This window comes from Dermochelys coriacea, chromosome 3 (assembly GCF_009764565.3).
Source record: "Dermochelys coriacea isolate rDerCor1 chromosome 3, rDerCor1.pri.v4, whole genome shotgun sequence".
Taxonomy (NCBI): Eukaryota; Metazoa; Chordata; order Testudines; family Dermochelyidae; genus Dermochelys; species Dermochelys coriacea.
The window spans coordinates 73,401,452-73,427,265 of record NC_050070.1 but is presented as its reverse complement, the minus strand read 5'-3'; the positions used below and the strand labels follow the sequence as shown (position 1 = coordinate 73,427,265).

The 25,814-nt window shown below is 41.4% G+C and overlaps 1 protein-coding gene across 4 annotated transcripts in view; it reads right to left on the bottom strand.

The window, feature by feature from the left end:
* The window catches only part of MANEA (mannosidase endo-alpha), a 28,403-nt gene extending 4,873 nt beyond the window's left edge, over window positions 1–23,530 (bottom strand). Inside the window, exons 1-4 of one of the 4 annotated variants that reach the window (XM_043510666.1) lie at window positions 23,223–23,530; window positions 17,639–18,225; window positions 11,731–11,840; window positions 3,775–3,851 (exon numbers count right to left, since the gene is read on the bottom strand). In XM_043510666.1, coding sequence (XP_043366601.1) covers window positions 3,775–3,851; window positions 11,731–11,840; window positions 17,639–18,188 — 737 coding nt within the window. In that variant the 5' untranslated portion in view covers window positions 18,189–18,225; window positions 23,223–23,530. The other 3 variants (XM_043510667.1, XM_038395818.2, XM_043510665.1) reach the window with 3 other exon arrangements.
* Between the last annotated feature and the right edge of the window lie 2,284 nt (window positions 23,531–25,814).

Here is a 25,814-nt window from a genome sequence, read left to right as displayed (position 1 = left end):
TTGATGACTCACAAACTGTGAAACAGGAGGCGAGATCAGAGTCTATTTCAATAAAGATTGGAGAGCAACTCATCCCACTCTCGCATCATCTTTGGAGTCTTGAGCCACAGTACAGGGGGAAGCAAACGTGTGGACCAAGGACCAGGCTGACACTCTACAAATGTCTGCAACTAGAACTTGTGCCAGAAAGTCTGCCGAGGCTGACTGTGATTTCATCAAACGAGCTGCGACTCTGTCATGTGTAGCGACATTAGCCAAGTCATAGTACATGCATATGCAGGATGCAATCCAGGAAGAAATTCTCTGGATGGAGGAGACTGAGTGACCTCTTGCTTTGTCTGCCACTGCTACAAACAGCTGGGAAGATTTACAGAAGTAACTGGTTCTGTCCAGGTGAAAGGACTAGCCTTTTCTGACATCCAAGGTATGCAAACACTCTTCCTCCCTGACTGTGTATGTTTTTGGGTCGAACACAAGCAAAAAAATTGGCCAGTTGATGTGGAAAGAGGAAACCACCTGATGAACTTTGGATGAGGATGCAAATAAACCTTGTTCCTAAAAAAGATTGTATATAAAGGCCTTGATATTACTGACCGCAGCTCCCCGTACTCTTCTAGCCAAGATAATAGCCACCAAAGATGCTACCTTCATTGATAGATGCAGCAGTGAGCAGGTAGCCAATTATTCAGATTGGGGGGTAGGTGGGAGGGGGGAGAACACACTAGTTTAGATACTCTGGGGGAACAGGGTCTTGCACTCAAGGGTATTATTTGATTAAGTCTTTTAAAAACTTTAGGGCCACGTCACTGGAGAAAATAGAGCAATTGTCCACTTCAGAAGGGAACGATGAAGTCAGATGTACTTTGATGGAACAAACTGCCAAATCTTGGTGTAAGTAGTCCAGAATATGTTGAATTGAAGCTGGTCATTGATACCCCATACTGGTGAGACCAGATAGAGAAACCCTACAACTTAGCAAGGTAAATAGCTCTTGTAGAAGGCTTTCTGCTATTTAGCAGGACCACCTGAACATCTTTCAAGCAAGCCTGCTCTCTAGCATTTACCTTATGGAGCATCCATGCAGTTAAGTGAAGAGACTGTAGGCTCAGGTGGACTAGGCACCCACCTGTGATCCTAGGAGATTAGATCAGAGTCTAATGGAAGTGAAACTGGAGGTTTCATTGACAGCACCAGGAGAGAGTGGAGAACCAGTGCTGAGGGATCCACGCCTGGGCTGTAAGCATGACTCTGGCCTGGTCCTGCCTTAACTTTTGCAATACTCTATGAATGAGTGGGACTGGGGGGAAAGCACAGAAGAGCCTGCCTCCCCATGTCAGTAAAAGGGCATCTATTATGGAACCTACAAGTGAAATTAATGCATGCAGCGACTTATAAGCATTCCATAAAGTCTAGACACTAAACACATACTTATAAGTAATACCTATCTTGAACAGTACTAACATACAGGTGAGCTGGTCTGGTTTCCAGCTGTGAATTTGTTAGTGTTCAGCTGATACCTACAGCCTTAGAAAGATCTGGCACTTGGTCAAGCGCATAGAGAGTATATCACATTTCCACAGTGCTCAAGAAACCATTGCTACAGAGTAATCTGTGACAAAGCACAGCCAAAGTGGGAAAGATGGTTTACAAAGGAGGTTCAGGTCTGGAGAGATAGAGATTAGTATGTCAATCTTGACTGGTCCATGAAAATGCCTGCTTTGTGGTTCCGGCGTGTCTTGAGGGGCCCAGAGCTGGAGCCAAAGCAGCAGGATGGGGAGACCTACACATATAACCCCTGAAATTCTTTTTGATATGTCCTGTCAAGGAGGAAGAGCAGAGTGTCTGCTGTGGCTGACCATGCTTCCTGACCGGGAGAGATGTGTACAGAGCAAAGGACTTCAGGGTAGCTCTAGAGTCCCTAACTCCATGGAGTTTGCTGTTTCTCTGGTTTGAGACTAGAGAAGGACTATTGAATAGCAAATCCTGGATAGTACTCTGGACTTCAGAGGAAAGACCAGAAGACTGCAGCCAGGATGATCTATACATGGCCATTGCAGAGGCCATGGTTCTAGCTGCTGAGTCCAATCCCGCCTGCAGTGAAGTTCTGACGACCACTATGCCCTCATTGACCAGGGAAGAGAACTCCTGCCCAGCATTCTCCAGAAACAGCTTCTTGAACTTTTCCATGGAACCCTACAAATTAAAATCATATTGTCCCAACAGAGATGGTTGGTCGGGGATATGCAGCTGCAAGCTTCCGTTGAATATATCTTTCTGACGAACAAGTCTAGCTCCTAGCATCTTTTGATTTGGGGGTGGAAGCCTGGTATTCCTATCATTCTCTCTCATTAGCCACTGCAACAACTAATGAGCCCAGAGGTGGATGAGTATAAAGGTAAACCCTTGGGAAAGTACATATTACTTTCTTTCTGCCCTTTAAGAGGTGGGCGGCAAAAAGGGTGGAGTCTGCCGATAAAGACTTTATCAGCTCGATATCTACTCTCTAATAACTCCTGATAAACCCCAAATTATCAAGAGGAGGTGAAGTTATGCTGGATGAAATGGCCTCGTCTGGAGAGGCGGAAGAGGAAACCAAGACTTGAGGTAGAATCTCTTCTACTGGTGGTTTTCCCATTCTAGAACCTCCTGTTGATGCTTGATACTGGGCCCAGTGCTGGACTCTGGGGACGGAGCTGCTTGGTGCATAGACTCAGCCCTTCTAGATGAGGGCACTGAGCCCTGGTCTATGCCACAAACCTATGCCAGGATAACTATGTTGCTCGGGCTGTGCCAAACTCCCAGTGTAGACAATGCTATGTTGATGGGAGGCCTTCTCCTATCAACAAAGCTACCACCTTTCAGGGAGGTGGAGTTCCTACAGTGACAGGAGAAGCTCTCCTGTCAGCATAGGTAGAGTTTTCACGAAGCGCTACAGTGGCACAGCAGCACTGTAAACGCAGACAAGTCCTAAGTATGTATGGTGAGAATACCTGGAAGCTGGGGGAAACCTGCAAGAATTCCAAAATGGCCACTGATACAGGGCAGGATCCCATTGTCCTGACCACATTTCCATAGCAGGTCCCATTGAGACTGATGGGTTCTGCTTCAGGGTTGTAATAAGCAAGATCCCACCTCTGAGTCCAATGAGGATTCCCTTCTTCTGACGATGGCAGGGCCAATCCAGTCAGTGCCAGAGCCCAGTGTTGAGAGCCTGGCGATGAAAGCAATGATGCCATCATAACCGAGTTGCCAAGATCCAACTGTGCAGGAAGCAGGCAACTGAACTACTGGAGGTTGAATCAGTGGCAGAAGTGCCTAAGGACCAGACACCTGTAAGAAAGAAGACAACACCACCAAGAAGAAGAGCAGGTTTTTGCTGCTGCAAATGTCTCTAGGGTACTTGGCACTGAGGTGGTCTCTTGTTGCAGTGCCAAAGAAGCCACCCAATGGGTATCACTGAGGGAAAACGTTTCTGCTGGCCATGTACTGGTACTCCAACACCAAGAGTTGACTGCACATGTGCAATTACTAAAAAGAAGAAATTTTACATGTAGTGGTCTATTGCATCTCCACATAACATGCATGTCCCAATACTTTAAAATGTGCATACCTTGTGTCTGAGTTCTAGGTCAGTCAGTTATGAGCAAAACAGCCCCTTTCATTTCTCTCAAGCTCAGGTCATACCATATACAGTTTAAGAGTTCACACAATAGATGAGAAATATCTATCAGAGCATGTGAATGCCAAAAAACATACATTTTAGAAAGCACTTACTTGTCTACAATGTACTTCACATTGCTGTACATACTGCGATCATCGCGATCTTTATATGGCTCAATATGAAAAGTGACCTGTAAAATGAAAATGCAATAAATGCAATATGGAACATAAAACATTACAGAACATAAAATCCATTTGGTGTTATTTGTCTAAGTAATATCAGGTACACCAACAGAGCTCTAGAAAGAGGGATTGTGAAAAGTCTCCACAATGCTATGTGTGTAATTGATTCAAGACCACCATTCCTGAAGACTAATTCAACAAGACTCACTATTTTTGGACTGCCAAGATTAACAATATAGATTCGATGAAAAAATAGAAAAAACCATACACCTACTCTTTACTACTAGTTTTATATAAGACTGCTTTTCTAAGCTACTGTAAATAATAAGCATGTTGGAAAAAATTACTAAAATACACAACTATATAGAGTATTCTAAGCTAGTTAATTAAAAGATTATCTATTGACAATTCAAAAACTGATTACAGCTGATGAAAGTGTTTTATATTCTATTTCTAAATAACAATATATTCTAGTTGTTACAGATAATATTTCTCCAAGGAGAGCTTTCAGTGAGAAATTAGATTTTAAAATGTAGAATGGGAGAACTTTACCTTTAATTTAGAGTTTTATAGGTTCATCAACAGCAATAAATACCTAGGCACTAAATCTAATATACTACCATTGCTACTTTTAAATTTCAGGCTTAGGGTTTATGAAATTATTTATGCTATAAACTTCAGCTCACTTCAAACTAAACTACATTGTTTTCAACTACCCCCCCCCCAATTAAAAGAAAGAATGTTTTACATTAATCAATGCTGGTAGTTTTTCAGAAGCAGTTTTTAAACTTAGAATGCATATGATGACACCAATATTCAGCTAGTCTCAAGTGAAATGTGATACTATCACAAAGATTTTTTTCCACAAACTAAAGTGAAACACACTACTGGATTAAATTGTTAGGATTATTAAGCTTTCGCTCAATTGTCTTATTATTTCTTTTTACTTCAGTCCAATAAAAAGGCAAAGCATACTTGACAAGGGTACTTCTAGTTACACACAGTTATATGACCTTGTTTCTCTCTCTTTAGATTGAAAATAATTTCTTTTGCATAATGATTCTGAGTTTATTGACAAGTCTATCATCTTTAACTCTAATCATTTTCTCATTCAAATTGTAAGAATGCCTACAAAATATAATATTGAAGATGAGATTCACTGTGCTAAGAATAGACGTTGAGTATAGGTACTGAGAAAATATTATTCCAATGATACTTCAAATATCTTCCCTGCTAACTTCCTGATTTTAATTTTAATCCATTAACACTTTAGGGAAAAATAAATTACATTCTTTATATTTCCTAATGCTGAAGAGAGCTGTTCAACCAGTATTAACGGAATCAAAAAATAAGCTGAATTTTGGTGTCTTTTCGCACTTTATTTGAGAACTACTCTTGATAGTTGAGAACATATTTAAGTTTTCCTAAGTCTTCACCAAATATTTTGGATTTTTTGTTTAGCAATTTTTAGATGATTGGTTGTCTGTAAACTGCTCCCTTTGAGTATTCACTATTCAAGATTTGTGATTACTCCTATGGTTTTGTTTCTTCTCTCTGATTATAAACAACATACCCATGACAAATAGTTAACAGATAAATAATGTACTTAAGGTATGAATGTGAAACCAGAATTTGTGAACATTCATCTACATATTCATGAACAACAAACATAACAGCCCACGAGTAGCAGCAACTCAAATTTGGGCTTTTTATTATTAAGTCTTTTACATTATTTAACTAGTTATTATACTAATACAATCTCTCCTATTGCTCACTTTATTTCATGATATTAACTACTGGGACAGTCTCATAGATACATTAATCTATGGTTCAATACGATCTAGTGCGCTAGGACAGAAGAGACCCTCAGCCACTTTATGGACAATAGGTGGGAGGCTGCGAAGGGGACAGAGCAGCACAAGAGTAAGTTTGGTGCCGTCTGTTATCCCAGCTATGGGTCTCACTATAGCTTTATGTCCATCATCCTCAAACTGCCACAAAGCCAGAGTGAACCTAAGTATATCATAACACAGATACGATACAGTATGAGAGTCCCTATGATATTTTCTTCCACCACAATCTCAATATTTACTGACATGGTTTCATGTGAAGACAAGGCCATGAAAATACAATTACTACCATAAGGCCCAATGTTTATAGCAGGGGTGTCAAACATGTGGTCCGCATGCAGCCTGCGGGGTTCTTTCGTGCGGCCCGCGAAGCTCCCTGCGCCCCCCCCTCCCACGCGCCCCTCTGCCTACCCCATGGCCCCACGAGCCCCATGCCGCTCCCTGAAGCGGCTAGAACCATGTCCCTGCGGGCGGAGGGGGACAGAGCGGCACGAGGCCAGGGCAGGCAGGCAGCAAGCCTGCCCTGGCCCCCGTGCGCGCCGCTGCCACCCCGGAGCCTCTGTAGGTAAGTGGCGCCGGGCCAGAGCCTGCACCCCACACCCCAACTCCCTGTCCTGAGCCCCCTGCTGCACCCCGCACTCCAAGCCCCTGCCCGGAGCCCCCTGCACCCCAACCCCCTGCTGCACCCCTCACCCCTCCTGCACCCTGCACACCTCCTGCACTCCCTGCCCTGACCCTCCTGCCACATCCCTCACCCCTTCTGCACCCCAATGCCCTGCCCTGAGCCCCCGCCATACCCTGCACCCCTCCTGCTCCCCCTGGGGGCAGGGAAGGGGCGAGGCCTCATGGAAGGAATGGAGTGGCGGCGGGGGCGGGGCCAGGGGCAGCAAGGGTGGGGTGCCAGTGATGCAGCCCTCAGGCCAACGCACTAGTCCTCTAATGTCCCTTGTGGTCATTATCTCAAGCAATTGCACAGAGGGAGAGAGTGCACTAGGACACAGGGTTCCCCCCAGCTAGGCAGGTCTCTCCCAGATAAACAATTTGAGCAAATATTTATACCATTATTACAGACAATAATAAGCAACAACTGCATATTGTTTATACATATTCCTTCATGATATTTTTCTTACCATTTATCTTATAGTCTGCATTCTATTCTTATTTAATACAAGGTCACAACACAACTCTTTCACAGTTGTTTTCCACTCGCTTCGCACTATCCCCGCTTCTATAAATCTCATGTTATTAAAGCTAGAGTTAGCCTGACTCCTGCTCATTTCAGAGGCCTGCATACAAATTCCCTTTAGGTACTTCCACACACCCCCTTTTGTGCTTCCAGCACAACTGTCAATTTTAAACTTCCATTTTCATTAAATTTTGTATTTCAAACTCTGCATCAAATACTTCAACTGTAGGGTTTTCACTGGATTCAATGACAATGCATGGTTAGTATGGACATGAAAAGTATTATTATTATTATTACGTCCTTTACAACAACATAACCCTAAACCAAGCAACAATACAAGCAATAACATGCCCACAATAATACTATAACGGGGTTGTTGCACAGTTTTAGTCACAAAACACAATACATCATACTTAATACAGAAGGTAGACACTCTATAAGCTTCAGAGTAGCAGCCGTGTTAGTCTGTATTCGCAAAAAGAAAAGGAGTACTTGTGGCACCTTAGAGACTAACAAATTTATTAGAGCATAAGCTTTCGTGAGCTACAGCTCACTTCATCGGATGCATTTGGTGGAAAAAACAGAGGAGAGATTTATATACACAGAGAACATGAAACAATGGGTTTATCATACACACTGTAAGGAGAGTGATCACTTAAGATAAGCCATCACCAACAGCAGGGGGGGGAAGGAGGAAAACCTTTCATGGTGACAAGCAGGTAGGCTAATTCCAGCAGTTAACAAGAATATCAGAGGAACAGTGGGGAGTGGGGTGGGAGGGAGAAATACCATGGGGAAATAGTTTTACTTTGTGTAATGACTCATCCATTCCCAGTCTCTATTCAAGCCTAAGTTAATTGTATCTAGTTTGCAAATTAATTCCAATTCAGCAGTCTCTCGTTGGAGTCTGTTTTTGAAGCTTTTTTGTTGAAGTATAGCCACTCTTAGGTCTGTGATCGAGTGACCAGAGAGATTGAAGTGTTCTCCAACTGGTTTTTGAATGTTATAATTCTTGACATCTGATTTGTGTCCATTCATTCTTTTACGTAGAGACTGTCCAGTTTGGCCAATGTACATGGCAGAAGGGCATTACTGGCACATGATGGCATATATCACATTGGTAGATGCGCAGGTGAACGAGCCTCTGATTGTGTGGCTGATGTGATTAGGCCCTATGATGGTATCCCCTGAATAGATATGTGGACAGAGTTGGCAACGGGCTTTGTTGCAAGGATAGGTTCCTGGGTTAGTGGTTCTGTTGTGTGGTGTGTGGTTGCTGGTGAGTATTTGCTTCAGATTGGGGGGCTGTCTGTAAGCAAGGACTGGTCTGTCTCCCAAGATCTGAGAGAGCGATGGCTCGTCCTTCAGGATAGGTTGTAGATCCTTGATGATGCGTTGGAGAGGTTTTAGTTGGGGGCTGAAGGTGATGGCTAGTGGCGTTCTGTTGTTTTCTTTGTTGGGCCTGTCCTGTAGTAGGTGACTTCTGGGTACTCTTCTGGCTCTGTCAATCTGTTTCTTCACTTCAGCAGGTGGGTATTGTAGTTGTAGGAATGCATGATAGAGATATTGTAGGTGTTTGTCTCTGTCTGAGGGGTTGGAGCAAATGCGGTTATATCGTAGCGCTTGGCTGTAGACAATGGATCGAGTGGTATGATCTGGATGAAAGCTAGAGGCATGTAGGTAGGAATAGCGGTCAGTAGGTTTCCGATATAGGGTGGTGTTTATGTGACCATCGCTTATTAGCAGCGTAGTGTCCAGGAAGTGGATCTCTTGTGTGGACTGGTCCAGGCTGAGGTTGATGGTGGGATGGAAATTGTTGAAATCATGGTGGAATTCCTCAAGAGCTTCTTTTCCATGGGTCCAGATGATGAAGATGTCATCAATGTAGCGCAAGTAGAGTAGGGGCATTAGGGGACGAGAGCTGAGGAAGCGTTGTTCTAAGTCAGCCATAAAAATGTTGGCATACTGTGGGGCCATGCGGGTACCCATCGCAGTGCCGCTGATTTGAAGGTATACATTGTCACCAAATGGGAAATAGTTATGGGTCAGGACAAAGTCACAAAGTTCTGCCACCAGGTTAGCCGTGACACTATCGGGGATACTGTTCCTGACGGCTTGTAGTCCATCTTTGTGTGGAATGTTGGTGTAGAGGGCTTCTACATCCATAGTGGCTAGGATGGTGTTTTTAGGAAGATCACCAATGGACTGTAGTTTCCTCAGGAAATCGGTGGTGTCTCGAAGATAGCTGGGAGTGCTGGTAACGAAGGGCCTGAGGAGGGAGTCTACATAGCCAGACAATCCTGCTGTCAGGGTGCCAATGCCTGAGATGATGGGGCGTCCAGGATTTCCAGGTTTATGGATCTTGGGTAGCAGATAGAATACCCCAGGTCGGGGCTCCAGGGGTGTGTCTGTGCGGATTTGTTCTTGTGCTTTTTCAGGGAGTTTCTTGAGCAAATGCTGTAGTTTCTTTTGGTAACTCTCAGTGGGATCAGAGGGTAATGGCTTGTAGAAAGTGGTGTTGGAGAGCTGCCTAGTAGCCTCTTGTTCATACTCCGACCTATTCATGATGACGACATCATCTATCATGCATTCCTACAACTACAATACCCACCTGCTGAAGTGAAGAAACAGATTGACAGAGCCAGAAGAGTACCCAGAAGTCACCTACTACAGGACAGGCCCAACAAAGAAAACAACAGAACGCCACTAGCCATCACCTTCAGCCCCCAACTAAAACCTCTCCAACGCATCATCAAGGATCTACAACCTATCCTGAAGGACGAGCCATCGCTCTCTCAGATCTTGGGAGACAGACCAGTCCTTGCTTATAGACAGCCCCCCAATCTGAAGCAAATACTCACCAGCAACCACACACCACACAACAGAACCACTAACCCAGGAACCTATCCTTGCAACAAAGCCCGTTGCCAACTCTGTCCACATATCTATTCAGGGGATACCATCATAGGGCCTAATCACATCAGCCACACTATCAGAGGCTCGTTCACCTGCGCATCTACCAATGTGATATATGCCATCATGTGCCAGCAATGCCCCTCTGCCATGTACATTGGCCAAACTGGACAGTCTCTACGCAAAAGAATGAATGGACACAAATCAGACGTCAAGAATTATAACATTCAAAAACCAGTTGGAGAACACTTCAATCTCTCTGGTCACTCGATCACAGACCTAAGAGTGGCTATACGTCAACAAAAAAGCTTCAAAAACAGACTCCAACGAGAGACTGCTGAATTGGAATTAATTTGCAAACTGGATACAATTAACTTAGGCTTGAATAGAGACTGGGAATGGATGAGTCATTACACAAAGTAAAACTATTTCCCCATGGTATTTCTCCCTCCCACCCCACTCCCCACTGTTCCTCTGATATTCTTGTTAACTGCTGGAATTAGCCTACCTGCTTGTCACCATGAAAGGTTTTCCTCCTTCCCCTCCCTGCTGTTGGTGATGGCTTATCTTAAGTGATCACTCTCCTTACAGTGTGTATGATAAACCCATTGTTTCATGTTCTCTGTGTGTGTGTATATAAATCTCTCCTCTGTTTTTTCCACCAAATGCATCCGATGAAGTGAGCTGTAGCTCACGAAAGCTTATGCTCTAATAAATTTGTTAGTCTCTAAGGTGCCACAAGTACTCTATAAGCTGTATGAAAGGCATACTTTTCAACTTGATATATATTTTGAAGCATATGAAGTTGCCCTTGTAATTCAGAAATTTTCTGAATCTCTGGTAGGAGTGAAAGTAAATTTTGGAATTGATCAGGTATTAGGGTGGTCCAGTTAAAGGGTATTTGAAACCTAAGCCTGATTGAAAAATTCTATCCGCAGGCCTGCAGCAGTGGCAAGATTAAAATGAATATCTTGCAATACGGTGGCCTCAACAGCACACAGCTATCATTAGCTTGGAAGAGTACGTGTCCTGTCAGGATAGTTCCTTGTTCCATACCCTCCCAACAAACATTGTCATGAACAGTGACAACTTCCCCTGGCTTCAGTTTACGTACAAACTGAAACTGTGGGGGTTCTAATGGCCAGAATGTCCATTGACTCCCCCTCCCTATCCAAGTGTTGGGTGTTATTCTGGGAGCACTGTCTAAAAATCTATTAGGCATACCAGGTAGTCTCAGTTCCCAAATGTCTCGGTGAATTACCCAGTCTACATGCATCCTCCCCACGGACCTGGCAGGATATGTATGTGGGAGCCCACATCCCTCCAGCCAGTCCGTATACTTGGAAGAAACACCGCAAATGTTTGCGCCTCCACCCAGAATATCTCCAAGTGTGTCTCCATGGCTACAGATCAGATGATACTCCTGAAGTGTCTGTAAGGGCAGTATGCCAGGCCTGATGCTCGAGATCATGTCGAATGGCCATCAGCTGGTCATTCAGGAAATCCTGGATTTCTGAGCAATCCAGATCCCACTGCAATGCCTTACCAGCCTCAGTGATATTCAGTACCATCTCTTAACAGCTTCTGGGTCATTGAACTAAGGGCAGAGATAACACGTAATTCACCCACTCCAGCCTGAACGTGGGTTAGTTGTGCTCTAATTATAAGGCCAGTGGCTTTTTCCAATTGTCCTAATTTCTCTTCATGTTCTTGGTTTCTGTAAATATTCCAAATTGCTACTATTGGCCCCATCCCATAGGGATCCAGCTAAGTCCCTCTTCTTTCTAGAGGAAACCCAGGCTCTTTGTTGTGTTAACCTGGCAGCCAAAATACATACAACTGTTAAAAGAGTACAAATTATCTAGTTAATGAACAAAAATATATCTGTACATTTGATCTAGAGATGTATTGAATATGAACACTTTAAAAGTACTATACCTTTAGATTGTATTTATGTGCATTATCCAAAATAACAGGCACCAAATCTTCACCAGGTTCCCCATTTTCATCAGCCATACCAGGTGGGTACCAAGAAAGGGCTATGACACCTAAGATATAAAACATGAGCTTGAGTTATGCCACCAAAAACAACATTATTCCTACTAAAAGTTTAAATAAACAGAAGCGTGTACATGAAACGTATAAATATTCATGTTAATGTACAACAGTTTATACAGCTAACTAAATAACTCATTTCTGAGTAAAACTGGCATTTGATACAAAATGTATGTAAATACTTCTTGCAGCCAGGAACAATATAAACGCATGGTTTGAACGATTTTTTTTTTTTTTTTTATGAAACAAGTGAAGGGCAAGGCTTTCAAATAATTTAGATATATGCAACTACACACCTAATTTGCCCAAGCAATTACTGCAGATGAGCACACAAATGTTATAATTGTATGCAGATAGTCAAATAAGCAAAGTACAGAAATAGCCATAATGGAATTTTAAGTGCCTCGTACAATTCCCCCCATCCCTTTGAGTGATATTAAATTCAACAGTATATTTACAAACTAAAAGCTTTAGTTACTACATAAAGGTTATACTACCCATGATCTCTGCACAATATTCTTATTGATGGGCTGTCACAGGTTGCCTTTAGATCAAGACAAAGGATGGCACACTGGCCTAACTTTGTAGACACAGCCAGTGGACCATAATTCGTATGGTCAATAAAGATCTGAAAACAACAACAATTACATACTTACAGAAAACCAGCCATAAATTGATTTGGCACAAGAATCTTTTCAGTAAGATTTTTTCCTTTACTGAATGTTTTAAAAACATTCTGAATAGCATTGTGTATTTTATGGAAATGCAAGTAAAATTTTAATTCCACTGGTAACACTAACATTGACATATAATCACTGGATCATTTCATTCTGTTCCCATTAACGAGAATAGCAAAGTTTCCAGAGTTTAATGGTATTAGATCAGGCCCACTATCTCCTGGTAACATGACAAATAAGTTATGTCACTATTATAAGACTCAGTTAATGTGTGGGTTAGGCATAGTTCTGTATAAATCACTGACTACTGGTATCCAGGCTAAAGTTTAAATAATTTCTTGATTACTCATCGTAGATTTTTATCAGATGATGACCTAGAAAATTCCCACAAGAATCTAGCAGAGGAATGTTTTCTGGTCCATCTGAAGAGCCATCTTTTTCAATAACAAACGAACAACTTTTAGACTTTAGACAGATTCCTTAAGAAATCAATCAAATTGAAGCTGACAGTATAGTAAGATTGCCAGTAGTCCAGGACTTCCCCGGGAGGAAAATACATAGCATATGTATACTGTACAAGTCCACAACAGAATTGCCAGTAGCACTATCCTGAAACAATTCAATTTCAGACCCCAATGCAACAGCAATCTCCTTTTCCCATCTTGTCCATCCAACTGAACTAAACACTTAAAAGACTACATTTTCAGATTTTTCTAGCTCTTTCTTCCCAATGAAAAACCAACAATCATGGCACAGAATCCTTAAAAAAAAAAATTAATGAAATTATTCCTGAGTTATAAGGCTCAGGAAAAATGCCCTATATTTTTAATTGACAGAAATATGGCACTAGTTGCTGCTGAACATGAAAATAAGTCAAAGGAAGAAAATATACCTTCCCCAAAGAACTTACTATTTGTACATTCGAGAAAAATCCACCATGTTACTTAAAGTACATCTGATATGCATATTGTCAAAAATAAAAAAAAAGTGTCAGAGAAGCTGAGACAAAATATGTTTGCCAAAAATGACTTGCACTGGAACAGAACTTTGAAATAATATACATTTCTGAAATGCAGTGGAACAACAATTGATGGGATTTAAAGCCAGGTATTAAAGTAGTTATACATGAATGACATTATTTCACAGAACTGGGAGAATAGGTACTATACCTAAAATATTCCATACACTCTAATGAGATAAAATTTTGAGCGAAGAGGACTTTACAGAAGAATATGTATGGAAACTAACCCCCAAACATAAAAATACATGTACAAGTAGGAACATACTACCAACCTCCAAGCTCAGAAAATGATATTTGAGTGCATGACAGTTAGGAGATTAAACCAGCAACAAAATCTAATAGAACAGGAATAATGCAATGTGCATCATCTACTTGCACATAAACTAGTCAGATATCAAGTTGGGACATGGTTGAGAAAATCCACGTAGGATAATGAGTATAGAGTAATTCTGTCATAAGACATATGCATGCATGCATAAAGAAAAGGAAGAAATAGAAAACAAAATAAATCCAGTATGGTTCAATGGCCACAGTATAGAAATAAGAGAAATCCAGCTCAAGTGAAGCCAACAGAAAAAGATAAATATGAGAAGAAAAATTTAAGATGAAAAGTAAAAGGGCATGAGGAGAGCACATAGGTAAGCATATAAGAATGGTAAATTCTCAAAATCCATCTGGAACAGGAAGCCTGCAAAGAATCAGTGATTGTGCTGGACATTAAGGCACATAGGGAACAACTGAGGAAGAAGATAGCTTCTCTGCGCTGCTCTGATTTATATTTTTGTACCAGTCCTCACCCCAGAGGTTGTTAAGAAGATACTTTCTATAGATCTCTTCACAGGCAAAAAAAAAAAAAGATGAAGCACTCTTAGAGACTGAAGTGTCAAATGGAGGAACAAACTAAAAAAGTAAATAGCAGCAAGTCACTAGAACCTGGTATTCATTCCAGATATCTGAAAGAATTTAAGGTTCAAGTGACTGAATATTTTTGTTAGCTGCTCAATCTCATTAAAATCAGACACTAATGGAGGATAGCAAAAATTCCACCTATTAGGCATATCCATGAATTACAAACTAGTGAGATACACTTCAGAACCAGGTAAATTCATTGAAATAAAAAGAATTAAATATCTAAAACAATGTGATAGGGACAAACCCTGTAAAGGAAAATTCTGCCTCTCCCATCTTCTAGAATTCCTTGACCACAACACCACATTAGTGGATAATAGAACTGGTTAAAACCAATTTATTTAATTAAGTCTGTTTGAAAGCATAAAGGCCCACATAAAAGGCTCGTAAGAAAACTAAGGCCAGATGTAAAGTACTGTGATGAATTAGAAACTGTTTAAGAGACGAATAATGGTCAATTCTGCAGCACAAGAAAAGGTGAACAATATCCCAAACATCCATACAAGGATGGACGTTTATTGTAGCAATTAATGATCCACAAAAGCAAGTGAACTCTGAAATCAAATGAAATTATTTGAGATAGTCACGACTAGACAGAACCAAGAGAAAATTCAGAGGAACCTTATATAGGTATATCAGCAATGTACACTGAAAGAAATAATTTAAAACTATTCACACAATATTGAGTCCTAAATCAACTGTAATTACTTGGCAAAAAGAAGAATGCACCAAGACTCTTGTTTACACCAGAAATTTCTTCCTAACGTTCTCCACCAATTCAGCTTTACTGCAGGTAAAGATTATGGCCTGAATCTTAAAGGATTATTATACATTATAAAACTGTAAACAAGGTGATAATTGTTGCCAGTGTTTAAATCACTTTGCCAGAGTGAGAGAAAACACCACTGTGCTTACAATGCCAGCAGTAACCAGCCCACACCAGTGCTCCCACTGTTGCTCACACCAATGGAGCTGTCCCACTATTAGTAACAATAGGAAATTTAAGTTTCTTAAAAAACAAAAATGTCACTGGTATGAACGTAGCAATCTTTGTTCAATATGTAGCCGTGGTCAAAAAAGCTAACAATGTTAGGAAGTAAGAAGATTGGGATAGAAAATATTAATGAAAATATTATAGTGGCATTATACCAATTGATAGTAAGTCTTCACCTTGAATACTGTGGTCCGGTCAAATAATATATTTGTAGAAACAGAAGGGGTCCAGATGTAAATGATAAAATAATTAGAAACATAAAAAGAAATCCAAAAGAGGAAAAATAGAAAAGATTATGACTGCCTAGTTTACAGAATAAATAAGAAGGGCTATAATAGAGATATATAAAATAAAGAATGGCATAGAAAAGTTACGCTGAGTGCTCCTATTTATGTTCTCCCTCATTTAATATAAAAACTGGGGACAAACAATGAAACTCATTAATAAATTTTAAATTTAAGAGATAAAAGGAAATACTGGTGTACATGTTAATTTTTTTGTTTTTTAAATAATTAACCTACAGTACAACCCATTCTACCAGGTATTAATGTTATCAAGAGCTTTCAAAGAAGCATTGGACATGTATATGGATAGTAAGAATATCCATAGTTACAAAGTACAGGAGGAAAATTGTACAAGGGATATAATCCCTCACAATTCAGGGCATAAAACAATTATTAGGTGATAGTGGTTGGCTAGAATTTTTCTCTGTGGATAGGTTATTTCATAATTGTCTATTATGGAATTTCTTGAATTAGCCTCTGAAACTGTGTCTCAGAAACCCTTCGATGCCAACTGGAAATGGGATTACAAGAATACACTGATCCTGGTACATACATTCTGGTTCACCAAAGAACATCATGTGAAATCATAAATGAAAGCCAGAATCAATCATTTTGGTCAATAATATTGTTGTGAAATTTCTGGACAGATACTATACAAGGACTGTATATGTATATATGTTTTAAAATCTGTGTTGAGGCAGAGTTGATAAATGGAGTTTTCTGTCAAAGGATGTCTATTCACCTGTCCCTCTGGCATGTAAATTAAGCACTGTAACGTAACACAATGGAGAGTCATTTACAAAGGCAATGGAGGATCTAAAATCAACAGAGAGGCAGCACACTGTCGGTGGACGATGAACTTTGGGGGATATAAGAAAGCAAAAAGACACTGCTTTATCTTGCGCCTAGGAATTAAACAGACAACAGAGTTACATTTATGAAACCAGGATCTCTTTCTACCTTGGTGGAAGACTCTGCAAGAGACTTTAGTGTGAGAAACTTGTTTAGACTGGTGGTTAGTATATTAAATTTAGTCTCTAGAAAGTGGGTTATAGTTGTTTTATATGTAACCTTATGTTTCCATTATCTTTAGTCATTATCATTTGAACCTTTGATAATAAACTTATGTTGTTTTCATTATAAATGCAGCTCAGTGCTGTGGTATTAACAAAGATACTGATCCTGAGTAGGATCACACAAGCTGGTGTGTACACTATCCCCTTGTGGGCAGCAAACCTAGGATTTCTGTGAGTATTCAGTGGATAAGGGGCTGCTTCAAAGAGGTGGACTAGGATGCACCTATTGTTAAACTAGGAAAAGTAAGGCCAAGTCTGGAGGAGACTGTTTGGGTGGCTAACAGGCTGGAGGTGTGAGGGAGCTGACACCCAGGTAAACACAAGCAAGTCTCCCTCTCAATGGAGGCAGAGGGTAATAAGGTGACACTTGGTCCTAGATTGCCTGAGAACCATTACAGAAACATCTAGGACTGATCTTCTCTACTTGAGAGATATCATATCCACTACAAAAATGCCTATATCTGTATTTTATACACTACACAGAGTACTGTTAAACAAGTAAACAAATCATATAAAATTCCTTCATCTAAACAGCTATAGATATAGTCCTCAATCCTGCATCTGCTCTGAACAGGTCCATCTGTATGAAGCAGCTTGGAAGACCAGAGACTAAGTTAGGGATTGAACCTGAAGTACAAAATCATTTGTTAAAAACAGAAGTTTCCATGAAGGAATCACTGACACAAATCTCCTGTGCACACAAAAAGAAAATACCAAAGTTCCCTTACATTTCAATATGTAGAAAAAACAAAGGTGTACAGTTCTGTTTACTCAAATATCTGAGGTCAAACAAATGACTACTATGCCAAAAATAAACAGACATTTATTACCAACAGAGGCTGAACGCATTTGTTGCATGTGGGCTTCTATGACAGAAGGGTCTTTAGAGCTGTATGTTCCAAGTTCAGGGTAAAAACTGGACGCAATATCATCTGGAGGATTGTGTCTTCCCTTTGGGTAATTGTTTGCAATTTTAGAATCCCAATGTGGCACCAGTGGATGGTTCCAGTGAATATATTTACCATCATACTGTGGATTCCCAAACCAGGTGTAGTAGAATACATGAAAGTTATAATTAGGGGAAGGCAATTCCTCTTCCAACTTTCTTACAGAGGCCATAGATATTTTAATGCTATTCAATGCAATACTGTGCAAATTATTGGTGTGTGTTACACTATCACCATTGGCAGCAGTTAGGGGACTGTGTTTATTTTCTAAGAGTGTTGTCCGTTGTTGAAGTTCCGGTAAGAGACCAAGTCCAAAGGGATCCCCAAAACCAGCTCCGTCAGGTCTCAGCGTCTTCAAGGCCATCATCATGGAGCAAATGAATAAAATAAAAAGCAACAAAATAATGCATGTTCTTCTGTGAAATCTTGCCATGATGTCATAGTTCAGCGTCCAAACAACAGGTTTCCAGCTACAACTGGTCAAGAAAAAAATATTTTTAAATCAGATTTCTTGTCACCTATCAATTCAACAATATTAAACACTTCATAAAATTTCTAAATAAGAGATTTAGGAATAAACATAACTAATTTCTAAAAATATACTATGCTTGCATACTCTTGTACATATATATGTCATATCATATTTGGGAAAAATTAAACATAATCAACACATACATTCCCAATGATCATGCAGACCTGTTTTAGTGAACCATGTGGTGAATCTTTACGCCATCTAAGGATTACACATTTTATGGAACATCCGACTTTTCAACTGTCTTCCTGGTTTTCCCCAAACTGCCACTAAACCCTATGAAATGGGAATTCTGGTTATGCTATTTCCAAGCCACTGCTTTGTGCTTACCCTATGTCACTGGCAGAAACACCACAGTATAGCTGTGATTTTTTATTTTGTGCACTTGATACTCCTGGGGGAATTCTGTGTCACTTTGCATGCACAGAATTCATGTCTCCATAGATTTTTTTCCCCTCGCAGAATAATACATATTGCTGAGGAGGCACTGCAATTACACCCACCAGTGGCTGCTGTAGCACCAAAAGAGAGAGCAGCTGGTTCAAGGCCAGAGCAGTCAGTCCCAGAGAGGATGCTTTCCTCATAGGCCCCTGCCCGTGGGGCCAGGTGAAGAGACATGGGATATTGGGGCAGACTGCAGGGCACCTGGAGCTGCTGGGGATCACAATGATTGGAGTTCAGAAGGGTTGGGGAGACACAACCCTTGGAGAGGGGGAACAGGAACTACCGGGGTGACAGCATTGAGCCAGGAGCTTAATGGAAGTGGTGGGTTCAGGGTCACATGGGATCAAGGGGGTAGCTGAGTGGCAGTGCAGGGACACAGAGATGCGGGGGACAAGGGTGCAGCGACACATAGGGACAGGAGGGAGCTGAGTGGAGGGCACAGGTACATACGGGGACAGGGGCAGATGTGCCTGACTGAATGGGAGAGGCTAGGGGTCAGCCAGGGTCTGCATGGGGGAGGCTCTCCAACTCCCTAACAATTCTCCCTCCTCCCAAAAAACATTCCATACTTCTCCCACTCACACCCAACAATCCTCCAGGTTCGCTCCCAGGCTCCTTCCCAGCAATTACTTCCCTCTGCTCAGCTCCACCGTTACTCCTGACTCCCCCAAGCAAAGGCCCTTGCACTGCTTCTGAGGGGTGTGGGAAACACATTTCTGTATTGTAGTTTAAATGAATTATTACACAAAGTTCTGTATTAATAAGCCTGGTAAGCAATTTGTCAAAAAACATTTCCTGAATCTTTTTTGTTGTCTGTATTATAACAGAGATACTTGCTGCCAGGTATTTTGAAATAAATAACCAAAGTAACTGAAACCGGTATGATTATATTGCATTATTTTGACAGATAAAAATATGCAGATTATTAAAATATTGTGCACAGAATTTAGATTTTTGGCACAGAATTCCCCCAGGAGTAACTTAACATACAAATTTCAGACTCTGGATTCAGAGTAGCAGCCATGTTAGTCTGTATTCGCAAAAAAGAAAAGGAGTACTTGTGGCACCTTAGAGACTAACAAATTTATTTGAGCATAAGCTTTCGTGAGCTACAAAGCTTATGCTCAAATAAATTTGTTAGTCTCTAAGGTGCCACAAGTACTCCTTTTCTTTTTTAGGCTCTGGATTGTAAACTTGGGGCATTGACCCTCTTATTGTATGGATTTGTACAGTGCTTTGCTCAATGGCCCCCCGGGTCCCAACTGGAACTTGGAGCTATCATAACAAACTTGGCAACTGACCATTAACTGTTATATGGACAACTCCATTACAGGACTTTATCAGTGAAAATGTCTGTTCAACAATGAACCCTTCTGCACTGTTTCAAGAGGATACTTTATCACTGGTAACCCACGGGATTTAAACTGCTTCTGCAATTTATTTAAGTTCATTTAAGTTATTGAGTCTGATGTAATGATATTTACTTTGTGTATTGACATGTAATGTTGACAATTTGTATTTTAATGGGCATAACGCTTTAACCTTTTACATTTCAACATACACTGTTATTAAATAATTGTCAGACCCTCCCTACTTTCTGACCTGTCCATAATTTCTCAACTGTGAAATTTTAAATCTGAGCAATTTTGTCAATTTTTAAAACCCATCCCAACATGCGCAATTGCGAAGAATTTAAAATAAATCAATATTATCTGTTGAAATGATCAAATAATGATCAAATAAAAACTGAATTCTACCAAGCCTAATTATAATGCATTTTGCCTTGGAATGCAGCTGCACACATTACTGACAACAGTTAAAAAACACGTTAATGTAGGTGACTGAGTTTCACTTGAAACAAAATTGGTGGCTCAACTCCTGAAGCCTCAAACATTTGTGAGAGTTGTTCCAGTTTCTTTCTCCGGGTCTGGGGAGTGGGCTTAGATATGGGACTCAAAATATTTGAAGTCTACCAAAGTTGATCTCCTTTAGCTACTCCTACTATGGACAAAGATACTGAAACATCTCTTATTCCATAAGGGCTCAGCAAAATCTGACATTTTCCATGTGCATGATTAGTGAAATATGGATTACAGTCTCTCTTTCTCCAAAACCCCTACATACTACTTTACTCGCTGCTTTCTAAACTCCTATATGTGAAAAAGCTACTGTTTACCAAATCTTTAGAGACTGTAGACATAAAAGCCACTTTTTCCTCTACCAACATTTGTGTCCTGCAATAATTATTTCCATATGGCTTTCATATTACTCATTCTTGCTTCTCATCCTGAGAGGTTTCAGAGTAGCAGCTGTGTTAGTCTGTATCCGCAAAAAGAAAAAAAGAGTACTTGTGGCAACTTAGAGACTAACAAATTTATTTGAGCTATAGCTCACTTCATCGGATGCATGCAGTGAAAAATACAGTGGGGAGATTTTATATACACAGAGAACATGAAACAATGGGTGTAACATTGTAACACTGTAACAAGAGTGATCAGGTAAGGTGAGCTATTACCAGCAGGAGAGCGGGGAGGGGGGGACGGACCTTTTGTAGTGATAATCAAGGTGGGCCATTTCCAGCAGTTGACAAGAACATGTGAGGAACAGTGGGGGGAGGGAATAAACATGGGGAAATAGTTTTACTTAGTGTAATGACACATCCTCTACCGGTCTTTATTCAAGCCTAAGTTAATTGTATCCAGTTTGAAAATTAATTTTCCTGAGTGGAAATCCTTAGTTCTTGTTCCTGCAAGAAGGTTAATGTAATTTTACCCCTTTTTTAATAACTCTCAAGCATAGTCTTTTCTGTTGTCTCATAAATATGTGGGTAAAAAAGGCATTAAAAATAAGGCCTGAAAGTTCTGAGTTTTTTCAGCTTGTTTTTCATGTTCATTTAGGTATTGCCTAACTTGTTCTTCCTGGAAGATTCTATGATTATGAAACTAGTAATATCATGAGATCAATTTTAATTTGCATGGTATCTGTGACCACTTGAACTTCAGCACCTCAGCTGAAATCAGTCATTGGCAATTTTATCTTTGTGCTCCTCTGAGCAGGTTTAGGTGACACAAAGAGTACAAACAACAGTGGTTTGTTTGTATAGGAGAGAGCCATATTTTCATTTCTCTGTTTAAAAAAGTTAAAACAACTCTTAATAAAATTATAACATGGTTCTTTCTGTTCCACCCAGTTCCCCTCTCCTCCCCCCAACAAAAGGCTTTACCATAGTTGGGTTCAAACCTATTTAAGCAAAGTTATTTTTATACTATAGACAGAATGTGAACATTATTTTTGATTAACTTGTCCTGAATTCTTAGAGCAAATTGTGGCAGAAATGCCAAGGATCCATCAATGTTAAATATTTTACTGTGTTTAGCCATGGTAGTGTCCCAGTCCTGCAAAGGCTTCAATAAATTAATCGATTATAAGGCAGAAGGGACCGCCGTGATCACCTACTCTGACCCCACCGGGGTAATTCAGTAAATGCTAGAGCCAGGTTAAATCCTCTTTGAACCAGAACGTCCAAAACCCGACCTTTGTTTAAAAATTGCCAGTGGTGGAGACTCTCCTACACTTCCCCCACTTAAAGCTGCTACAACTGAAAGGGTTCGCAAAAAGAAAAGGAGGACTTGTGGCACCTTAGAGACTAACAAATTTATTTGAGCATAAGCTTTCGTGAGCTACAGCTCACTTCATCGGATGCATTTGGTGGAAAATACAGTGGGGAGATTTATATACACTCACAGAGAACATGAAACAATGGGTTTTATCATACACACTGTAAGGAGAAAAGGAGGACTTGTGGCACCTTAGAGACTAACAAATTTATTAGAGCATAAGCTTTCGTGAGCTACAGCTCACTTTGAAGTGAGCTGTAGCTCACGAAAGCTTATGCTCTAATAAATTTGTTAGTCTCTAAGGTGCCACAGGTACTCCTTTTCTTTTTGCGAATACAGACTAACACGGCTGCTACTCTGAAACCTGAAAGGGTTGAGAGAGAGGAACAGCTGGCTGGCTCTGCCAGTTTATGTACATTTGGGACATTTGTCAGTTTCCTCCGTACAGTCTGCCAGCTTCCCCTTCGATTCGCGTGGCTCTCGCACACCAACGTGAGCGATACAAGCATTTCAGGCAGAGAACAAAACAAACCCCGGCAACGTGGGGCTGTAAACCCAGCAGGCAGCGTCCGGCGGACTCGGGGGGGGGGGACCTGAGGCTGGTCGGCCTGAGCTCCTGCGGCGACGGGCGCTACGGACAGATAGACAGGCCCCGGGCTCCCAGCACAGGCAGGTCCCGGCGCGGGTCCGGCCGGGGCGGGGGCCTGTCGCTCCCCCTGTGCGCCGTCCTCCCTCGCAGGCCAGCCACGGCCCGCCAAAGGAGCGCGCAGCGGCTGGGTCGGAGCAGCCGGCACCAACCAGCGGCGCTGCGAGCCGGGGCCCCGGGGCGTGAAGGGGGGAGGCAGGTGCTTTGGGGGCTGCCCCGCTTACTCACCGGTCGGAGGCGGGGGCGCGGCCCTGCAGCCTGGGGGAGGGGAAGCAGCGGCAGCAGCGCTCCGCCTAGCGGCCACTCCCGCCCGCGAGGCAGTTGGCGTCCGCACTGGGGCAGTGGAAGGCGCGGGGGTGATCATGGGCCGAGTCGAGTCAGTTCGGGTTTTGCTTCCTAAACTTACTGAGCAGCCTCAGCCGTCAGCGCATGCGCCGTAGCTATGGGCGACGCCTCCGCCCTGAAATAAGCGCGTTCCCCGAAGAGACGAGGGAGCGTCGCGGTTGGCTGCTGAGCATGCGCGGTAATGCCCGCTGAATCCTCGCCTCTGCCCGTACCGGGGATTCCGAGCGTGCTCCCTGCCGCGGAGGGGAAACGGCCGAAGCTCCGCAGTGGGCGGCGAGCTCCGTGCACGGGCCGTTCAAACCCGTGCGGCCGGGGAACGGGAGAGGTTCACGTGGAAGGACAAAATCAGGGACCGGGTTGGCGCCTGGGTGAAGGGGCAGAGGGGACTAAGAGTTACCCCACTGCTCCTCAGACGTTCTTGTCCACTGCTGGAAATGGCCCACCTTGATTGTCACCGCAAAAGGTTTTCCTCCCCCGCTGCTGCTGATGGCTCATCTTAAGTGATCACTCTCCTTACAGGTTTCAGAGCAGCAGCCGTGTTCGTCTGTATTCGCAAAAGGAAAAGGAGGACTTGTGGCACCTTAGAGACTAACAAACTTATTAGAGCATAAGCTTTGGTGAGCTACAGCTCATGCATCCGATGAAGTGAGCTGTAGCTCACGAAAGCTTATGCGCTAATAAATTTGTTACTCTCCTTACAGTGTGTATGGTAACACCCATTGTTTCATGTTCTCAGTGTGTGTATATCAATCTCCCCACTGTATTGTCCACCGAATGCGTCCGATGAAGTGAGCTGTAGCTCACGACAGCTTATGCGCTAATAAATTTGTTAGTCTCTAAGGTGCCACAAGTCCTCCTTTTCTTTTTGCGAATACAGACTAACACGGCGGCTACTCTGAAACCCAAATAGGGTGTGGCTGGTAGAGGGGCTTCTTCCCGATCTGCAGGATGGCAGGCCTGAGCAGCGGCTTTTCAGGGCTGGGTTTGAAAAGGCACCATAGAGCCTAATGCCTAGACAAGGCAGATTTGAAATGATGTATTAAGCTTGTAAAGGAGACTTGACTCATGAAATATTTTATAAACACCTACAATCCTCAAAAATTCAAAATTTTAAAAGATTTGTTGGTGTTTAAAATAATTCCTTATAGTTTACAAAATTGGATGTTTTTTCAAAAGATGTGGTCTAGGAATTATTTTGAGGAAGTTCTGTAGCATGTGTTATATGGGAGGTCAGACTAGATAATCACAATGATCCCTCCGTGCCTTGGAATCTATGAAATGTCTGCATAAAGCCTCATAGCAGTTCACAAATTTGTCTTACTGACTGTTCTGAGTGACTGAATTGGGCTCCCTGTCTTGTAATTCAATGTAAATAGAGTTTCACTCCTTTTAGTTATTTACTTTTCTGAATGTTATTTTCAATACTTATCTTATTTATCTTAGTACTTCATCATTTATCTTTGCTAATGTCATACAGATGGATGCCATTGTGCTATTTGAATTATATTTTAATAGTAAATGAAAATATTAATAGGGGTTAGTAGAATACATACTATATTTTTACAGCAATTTTGTAATTTACAGTTTTTAACTCTACATTTATTTAAGTATAATGCAGATTTATTCTTTAGGATCATATGACACGTTCCCTGGGTTGCCATCAAAACTTCCATTTCCTTTGATCTGCCAGTGTAGACAGCCTATATCAATTGTTATTTTGTGTCTCTATCCAACATCCTAGTGTTTTTTCATATCCCCACTTATATATAGAACTTGGTTCACAAATATTTACTAACACACTGTATTCGTATGAAACCCCTCAAACACAAATTTCTATAATTATTTTTACTAAACATAGATGTACAATCCAAGATTGATAGATGACCATGAAAGTTAAAAGCTCATGCAAAAGTTATGAAATGTTTTAAGATAAATAAATACATTTTGGGTTCTTTTTATGTGCCTTTAGTTGTAGTCTTTAGGAGGCACTGGCTTCATACTTTTGCTGTTACCTCTTCCAATGATGCCATATACCTAAAATGGTTGTCCATTTCTATAATATGCCATTTAGCCTTTTATGTAGGGTATATATTTTTGATATTTCACATTTTGGTGTTCTGTTGTTTGGTACTGCCGAAATTAATTAAAAAAATAAATGAATTATTATTTTGCTCCTTTGTATTGGTCAGACAGGGAGCATAGTACTGACCTCACATAATTTGCCTTTTGATGACAATAAAGTGCCTTGTCTCCACAATGTTTATGTGGTGGGATGTTCCTGAATCCATGGTAAACATATAGAATCATAGGACTGGAAGGGAGCTCGAGAGGTCATCTAGTTCAGTCCCCTGCACTCATAGCAGGACTAAGTATTATCTAGAGCATCCCTAGTGTTGCCAACCCTCCAGGATTGGCCTGGAATCTCCAGGAATTAAAGATTAATCTTTAATTAAAGATTATGTCTTGTGATGAAAT